Genomic DNA, 8,709 nt, shown 5'->3' with positions numbered 1-8,709 from the left:
GGTGCCTACAGCCCCAGTTCCCAGAGACTGTTGGGAAACACAAGTCCTCAAAATATGGTTTCTCTAGTGGGCTTTCTACAGCCTGCTACAAAACTGGAACTCCACTCCAGCCTGTTGTTTCTTGGCTTTCTTGTTTTGTTTCTTTTATTGTGTTCTCTCCCTCTTCCCCCCCAGGGACTCAAACCTCATTCTGTATAATCCCCCAATTATTAGAAATCTCATCCAGCAAGTGCAAAACGGAGGTTGGAGGCCCTCCTTTAGCCCCCTTTTTCTGTATGTCAAGACAGCGCTCTACATACTAGGCCATAAGCAGTCTGTGGTGTTCCTTTTGATGGCAGGCCACTGTATATAAAGGGGCAGATGATTTGTGGGACAACACACACAAGGGTCTCCAGTCCAGTCCTCTCACCCTGCTTGAACACTGGGAGCGTATCAGCAGGGAGATCTTGGTTCTAGCCTTGTTGCTAGTAAGTCTTTCTTGCAAAATGCATAATCTGTCCTCTCTACATGAGCCACTCCAAGCTGTTGTGCTATTTGTCAAGTTAGTTTTAAGAGAAAATAATAAGCCACATTTCTATATGTAAAGAAATAACTTTAGGGTTAAAATAAGCCCAGGTAGTGTTTTGAGTCAGGAATCCAGTTTCCCAGAGATGCCAATTTCAAGGCAGCAGAAGAGCCTTAGTGTGAGACTGTCTCTTTGGTATTTGCTGTTTAATGTTTATTGTCCTGGAGTAGGCAACATACTGGATGTGAGGAATTCTTTTCTGCACCCATATAACTTTTCTGTCAAATGAAAAAGGATCTATACACTTAATTTTTTTTTTTTTTTTTTTTTCAAACATCAGTTCTGGATTTAGGCACCTAGTTGCTGGGATAACTCCTTAGCTTTATAGGATTGACAGTCTTTTGAGAACTTCGTTGCTGAGTTGAGGGCCCATATATACAAAATAGAAATAATAATTCAACAGTTAAAAGTAAAAGGGAATAATTTAAAAGCTATGATGTAGTCTTATATCACTATGATCCATATAAGGACCACAAATTGTTTTAAATTCAGGACAATATTAACAAGATATCTTTTATTCCAGTGAACACCCAGACAAGAAAGACCTTATATAGGAGAAAAGCAAGTAGGCAAGCAGACTATCACAAAAAGAACTCAGCTCAAAACCCAACAAAACCATAAACCACAATCCCAAATTATTACTAGCTTTTATTTCATATATAGCATATAAACAGGGGCAGATCCTTTCTTCACAACCTTTCCACCAATAAATAAAAACACAAGGCAATATTTTAATTTCAAAGTGATTCCAGCATTGCAGTTTGGACTTCCTTTCTCCTAAACAGAGCTTAATGAACATGAAAATCTGCCAAAAGAAGGGAACTTCCATACAACTATGTAGGAAGTGTTCCTGTGCTCCTCTGCATCCATTCCCTAAATTGGCAACAATTAGTACAAGTAACAGGCTGAGAAATTTCTGGTTACGAAAGTGTTGCTAAACACCAGGAACTTGTGCCCAAGTTACCTGCTGCAGTTCTGTTACAAACATACACATGACACATGCAGACCTACAGGAAGTGAGATAGTTATCCAACACACTGGAAAGCATGGGCTGGAAAAGATAACCCCATGCTGTGGGGTGTTATGTGTAGGGGAGTCCAAATCACAAGCAGATTTAGATATTAAAAAGACTGCAGGAGACTGCTCAGTTTCACCCATCATGTTCCAATCAAGACATAATAGTGGAAAATGAACCTGTGCCCAGGACATTTTCGTTCCAGTGTGACACAACTCATGCAGAACTGAAACCTCTCAGATGAGGTTTACAGTCTCCTTGTTGCCCTAACTGCACTGCCGGTGGCATCTGATCTGACTATTTCAGGACTACCCCTGGCATGTCTACATGAGCTAGCAGCTCCTGTTTTACTGTGGTGAAGATGGAGCCCAAATATTGATTTGTGAAAGTATGTGATCTTGCAGTAGGAATGCACAAACTTCCTGACTTGACACATCTTCTTTGGATTGTTTCATCTTTATTCAAAAGCAACCAGCGCAGGCAGCATTGGCACAGATTTCACACAAATCATCTTGGACAGCCAGGCCTGTTTGTTAGAGAGAAAAAAGAGGGTTTCAATGAGATGGCAATAGAATTTCTTGGAGAGCAGAACCAAACATCAAGGGATTTGGAGACTCCTTTCTGTTGCTGTTTCACAAGTTTTAATGTTTCCTGAAGTTATTACTGGTATAAGTAAAATTAGTTCTTGGAAAAATCTGGCTTAAAGAATGAAATCAAACCTGAATTCATTGGGGAAACAATGGGAACATGAGAGAGCAAGAGAACAATAGGACATATTGTGCGAGAATGCTGGGGATGTGGCTCGTATAATCACAACTTTCATTATATTGGTAGTGTTTCTTCCTAAAGTGTCCATTGTGTTGGACAATGCAACATAATGGTTATGCATAACAATGGTTATGCAACATAATAAAATAAAAAAGTAGACACTGTAGCAGACAGTTCACGAATCACTATGTGTGTCTTGGAGACAGACCATGCCGAAGACCTCATTTACATCTCACACCTCTTTTAGGCTACTTGGAAAAACACCTTCTTCTACATTGATTAGAGAGAGCAATTAGACCTGGTTACAACTTGTAGTTAGCTAGAACTGAGTGATATAACCCTGCTTTTCCTGTAAGCCAGAGGAGATCATGGGCACTCTCACTTTAAGACATGTAAGTTGGTGTGCAACTACTTGGAGGAAGCTTTTTCATGGCTACAGCACCCTGATCTGTAAAGGCTACAGCTAAACACAACACAGCAGGAATTTTTTCACAGGGGGCTCACAGCTAATGTAGTCCAACCCTTGCAGGAGGGGTAGTAGAAAGGCAGTGTGGACTCTCTCAGCTACTTTAGAAGTGACAGAACAGTAATTATGCTTCTTTGCCTGCTGCTATTTGAATGTTTAAGGTTGAAAAGTGTGATAAAAATGGCAACTATGCAATATGAGCTACATACTCAGCCTCTCAAAAATCATAGATGCATCTTCTCTTTTGCACACAGATTGGAACTCCTCAGGGAGATCTTTTTCATCACATGGAGAATAGTTAGCCATTGAAACCACCATGCGAGGGTTAATGTGTGTGTTCTCATCCATAAGCTCCTTTAGCTTCTTCACGGACTCAAGGGAGAATTTCAAGTCTCCATCCTATGTAGACAGAACCAGAAAAAAAAGGCATTAGGAAGTCAGTCCTTAGGGAAATCCATTCCATTCCATTTCAACCATGAGTTCTCCCAAAAACTATACTACAGGGAAAAGACAGTGTTAAAACAAAGCCTTGATAAAATTGGTGCTGATTGAAGGCAAAATGATCAGCCTTTCAAGGCGAAGACCTTTTGGAGCAGCACTGAGATATAGCTGGCTAGTCAGGGCTTTCGTTATGTGTCACGGTGGACGGAGACAGAATTACTGCATTTCTCTATTTTCACTCCCATGAGAGAGAACCATAAAATCTGGGGTCAAAAGATACAGGCTGGGAATCTTCAGCCTAGAAAGAGATCACTGGGCAATATGTGGTAGAGATTTACAAAATCATGAGTTGAATGGGTGTAAATGGGAATTTATTTTGTTCACTCTTCTAATACACCAGTGAAGAACTTCAAGTGTTGGCTGTCATGTGGCAGGCTCTAACCACACAAAAGCAGATATTCCTTCACATTACACATTGTTAAGAGCTGAAAAGCCTCACCCCAAGGTACTGTGACAAGTTTCCATGAACTTAAAACTTGTCCACACAATTAATGGAACATAAATTGCAGCATAAATATAACGCTTCTGACTCAAAGCTCATACCAAAAGCTTCAGGAGGCCGGGAGAGCATTCTGGGAAATATTACTCCATGCTGTAGATTGCTAGAACCTGTGTATCTGTTAATGGCCATTCCCTCAGTTTTGAGTGAATCCCACTGTTGAGGTCATAAACTTAAATTGCACATGTTGCAATTATTAAGCTAGGTGCATAAAGTCTATGTATGTCTGCAGATAGCCAGAGTCTGGCCCAGAAGAGAAATAAGCATTTTCAAATTGATCTTTAGCATGTGATTTAACCTCATTTAATGACGAACATGTAGTCAGTAGGATGATCAAGTAACACCTACTCATTCAAAGAAATAAAGTGAAGTGACTCTGATACAGCATGAGACCAAATACTGCTGCTTGGTTCATAGTCTCATGAGTCCAATGTTGAATAGTGTGACATGGCAGCGGGGGGGGGAGTTGGTTTTGGTTTGTGGGGTTTTTTTACAGAATCACAGAATTTTGGTGTTAAAGAATTAAAAAAACCCAACCAGATAAACTCTGGACATACATTTACTTAACAAAGTCAAACTCTTTTCTACTTGCAATCAATTTGTGATTTTACTTGGTTTAATTTATTAGTCATGGTTGCCTATGAAAAATTAACTTTTCCTGTATAAATGTAGTTCTGGATTCAGATATTGGTCACAGACCTCAAAAGCATAAAACAGAGAACAAAAAAAGAATGGATTTCCACAGGTGCAATTTCAGAGAAACCAGAAAGTAGGAATGAACCCCAAGATGTATATGTTCTGGTGACAAAAAACAACAAAGGAACAACAAAAAAACCCCAACACCCTCCCACCTCAGATGGGAAAGATGTATTAGAGAGAGCTCAATCTGAGCAGCATCTTTTCTCCAAGGTGAAAGTGCATACTGTGTTGCTGAACTAAGAGATTTTATCACAGAAATAGTGCAGGCCAGAACAATCCATCTCTGTAGTTTTTCTGGTTTTATTCTACACCTAGTAAACCATCTTCCTCCAATATCCATTATATTCATTCAAGATCTGTGATGGAAAGTGTTGAGATAGTGACACTCAGTCTTTTAAAACATGATATGAAGTCAAACGAACTTTGCAGAACATTTTGTTAAACTAACAACTTCGGGCATATTACAGGAGAGGGAAGGGAAGTGTCAGGAAGAATTTCAGAGGACAAGAGCATAAGCCACCTTTGTGCACTGAGTAATTAGTCAGACTTAAGGAAAATACAGATTTAATGATTAATGAGATAAGAATTCAAACTACAAAGAGGAGCTAAAACTCCAGAGCTACACTTTCTACATTTTTACTCAACCTAGAAACAGCTATTCTCATTTAGTTAATTTTTTATGCCTCAAAGTGGAAACTGAGATTTTTTTTTATTAAGTAGGAAGCTATCTGTTCCCCTGGAGGCTCTAAATGTTAAAGAATGGTTTGGAAGAAAGGAATAGCTTAAACCTGCTATCTCTGAATATCTATGACATCCAAAGGAGAAAAAGAGGATATTTCAAGGCACAAAGATAGTACCTTATCCCTGGAAACCTACTGCACACATATAGAGAGAGTCAATAATTGTTTAAGAAATATTCGTTCTCTTGGTACTCTGAGGAAGTTATTTACATTGCAATCAAACTGAAACATCCCAAACTGTTACTAAGGATGAGCGCAGACAGATCCAACACACTTCCAAGTACAGACAAGAGCGCGAGAGTACCTTAACTGCTTCCATGTTGCATGTAGTATCAGTCACAGGTGCTGTGTATTTTGGAAAATTTGGTATAGCCTCCTCTAATAGCTTATCTGCCTATTACTATTTCATTGGATCTAGCTAAGAATTTCTTTCACCTTTTTTTTTTATATGTGATATGTGTGTAGGCTCCATCACATAAGCTTGTAGAGCATTTCATCAAGAACTTCCTGCCTAGAAACAGGTGAGAAAAGACAACTTCTGTTTTTGTACATCATTCTATAAAGTTAGAGGTGTCCCCAGTTCTTCCAGCTTCACAACACATGCAGTTATGTGCAAAAAAACCCTCTGGAAATGCAATGCCTCGGTCAGCAAGGGATTTCAGAGCAGTGATATGGGTGGTGAAGTTGATTAAACTGTAGCAGCATGTTAGTAATAACTGAAGCATTTTACAGAAAGACAAACTGAACCATAGGGAGATGAAGTTGGATACCACGCCAGAGCAAAGCAAACATTCAGGTCTATTCGTTTAAGTCAAGATTCCTGTTGCAGCCACACTTCACATAATATCAGTACTTTGTTGAACTTGTAATACCAACAAATTAAAGAGCAGAAAACTCACCTGAACGTAGACTGCCTGAGAGATGTGCACCAGTAAAAGGACTGCAAGGACTGCAAAGGAAAGAAAGCCTTTCATAGTGTCTGCAAAGTATAGCCTTTCCTAACCTGAATATATTTTATTTTCTCTGGCTTTGGTCTTTCTCTGTCTTTCTTTTGTGTCTCTCAGACTTTCTTCTTCTTAGCACTCAGACTGCTTAGCTGTCAGAGCTCTATGCTCCCAGTGCAAAGCTGGAGCTTTATAAAGACTTCACACAGAATTTGCAAGGTAATCCATTAATCTAAACTCTTTATTGACATATAATAAACCCTCAGTGTACTATCAGTTATCTACTCATTAGCAGAGTAGGCCAGTCACACCCAGGCAGATCCTGGGGTTTATGAGTCCTTCCCACATTGAGAAACTGGCCATGACACAGGCAGGCAAAACATTCCAGCCTACAATAAATAAATGGTGGAGACTGATCTAACACAACATCTGAAACTCAGTCTCCATATGGCAAATGTACTCAGGTTTCTGGCCACTTCCTGCAGAGCTATCAGAAAGAAAGAGATTTGGAAGGAGACAGATAGAAAAAAAATTGATCTCTTGCACTGATTGCTGGCCAGTCAGTTCCCTCTTCTGGGGACTCCAGGTACTAAGATGGTAACAATGGACCGAAGCAGATAAACACAGGCTATGCCTGCATACAACCAGATATGCCTTTTGCAGCACCTAATTAAAATGCACACATTAAAAGGCACGGGGATTGTCATTAAGGGTAAAGGCTGCCATGAATCAAATCTATTTCTCTGTGACTTTCAGTCTTATCCAGAAACATGGTAATGTCACATAGATGGAGAAGCATCAATATGCCTCACTCAGCTCAGTTCTGCCCATCAAGCTCAGGTCCTTTAATCTGTAAATGATTTCTGGCATATTGTGTCTTTGGAGTAACAACAGACATCAATCAATCTTCCTGATACCAGCAGAACAGAGGAAGGCAATAGTCAGCCACTAAGCAACTTTCTCAAATCTCAGCAATGTTTTATGCTGGCAAAGGCTGTAATTCTTACTGTATTCCAATCTATTGCTAAGATTACAGTGACAACCACCATGCTGCTTCGTATAAAATTCCAGAAACTAAAGCTGCCTGGAGTTCCCAGGCAGTGGGCTTGTAGGGAGAGAATGGGACTTCTCTGGTTCAGCATACTCAAAAAATTTCAGCAAAGCTGAAGCTACCCCTTAGCTGACAGTGCTGACTGCTTACCGACAGACTTTGCTTCTCTGCTCTCCACCAGTGCAGTCTACTCCTCATCCACGAAATTTGAACCCCTTGAAGCATCTTTATTACTACAAAATGAGCTTGCTTTCTCTGCTATTATGCTTTCTCTGCTTTCTGTGCTGCCATAGCCAACAGCCAACACACTTACAACTCCAGAAAAACTCATGCCTGTGCCCTTAATTATTCCAATATGGTTCAAGGGTATAACAGCAGAGGGTATAGCAACAATCTTCTCCTAGAAACTTTGCAGAGGTGTCACAAGACATGCCTAGAATCCAATTAGGTGAAGCTGAGGGTAAGAAAGCAATTAAATGTAAGGAATAAAAAGGTATAGAGAGGCATGAAAAAGGCAATTGAAACCCTGCCTCCCATTACATACTTGGTTCCCAAAACTACTGGGTCAGGACACCTGTCGGAGCACGGACTACCACTTTTCATCAGTGTCATGCTTGACATGCTGATGGCATGCCATAGTGGAAAATCCCAGTGCTTCCGATCCGACTGCATTTCTGACAGTAGAGAGGTACACACTCTCTCCTCCACCTTCTTTTAAAAACCTTCAGAGAGAATTATGGCTAGCTCATACTTTTGTTTACTACTTTATGTAAGAGTTACGTGAAGCTCTGATACCAGGTTTGATCCATTACTTCACACCCCTCATTTCTGTCTTGTTTAGGCAATATTAACATACCAGTCAAGTTAAACCCTTGAAAGGCACTGTTGCACTTTGCTGCCTGGATTCATCCAGTCCACCTGTAAGTTTTGAAACCCCCAAATTTTTCCAAGTACTTGGAAAAAAAGGACTCCCTGTCAAAACTCAGATCATGTGTCTCCCCTGTTTGGTATTGCATTTCTAATTAATGGGAATCACTTATGCTTTAGAGGAAATGGGGTCTTTGCTCAGAATAGTTGTCAAAAGCCTTCAGTGGCATCTTAAGAAGGCTCTGAAGTGGCATCCCCCCAGGCGTGGCCAGGGATGATGGGAGCACATATCTAAGCAGATAGGATCTTTAAGAAATAGAGAGGCACCTAACACATTTAGTCACCTCCAGGAATGACTTTTTTGAGGCTGTGCCTTTGAATTAAAAGGTCTACAGCCAGCACAAATCCGGAACTAAGCCTCTAAATGCTTTTTGTGCTCAGTCTGTAGCCACCCTGAATTTATCCATGAGAAGGGTGAGAGCTGAAGAGAAAGAGCTACAAGAAGGTTTTTGATACCAGGTGAATCTTTAAGTATGCTGAAAAGACAAACAGTGTGTCTGCATCTTTGTTTTTACTGGAGGACCCCCAAAATTG

General features: G+C 40.2%; 1 protein-coding gene across 1 annotated transcript; it reads right to left on the bottom strand.

Annotated features, from left to right (window-relative positions):
* Positions 1-1,139: 1,139 nt before the first annotated feature.
* On the bottom strand, positions 1,140-6,529 carry LOC104316170 (guanylin-like). Its single transcript, XM_009916455.2, has 3 exons — positions 6,153-6,529; positions 3,024-3,213; positions 1,140-2,106 (listed from the first exon to the last, which is right to left on the bottom strand). The coding sequence occupies exons 1-3, from the start codon at positions 6,225-6,227 to the stop codon at positions 2,042-2,044; spliced, it is 330 nt and encodes a 109-aa protein (XP_009914757.1). The 5' UTR covers positions 6,228-6,529; the 3' UTR covers positions 1,140-2,041.
* Positions 6,530-8,709: the final 2,180 nt, after the last annotated feature.

The sequence above is a fragment of the Haliaeetus albicilla genome, chromosome 4 (assembly GCF_947461875.1).
Source record: "Haliaeetus albicilla chromosome 4, bHalAlb1.1, whole genome shotgun sequence".
In the NCBI taxonomy this organism is placed as follows: Eukaryota; Metazoa; Chordata; class Aves; order Accipitriformes; family Accipitridae; genus Haliaeetus; species Haliaeetus albicilla.
The sequence above is the reverse complement of the archived record's forward strand: the minus strand, read 5'-3'. Positions and strand labels throughout refer to the sequence as shown.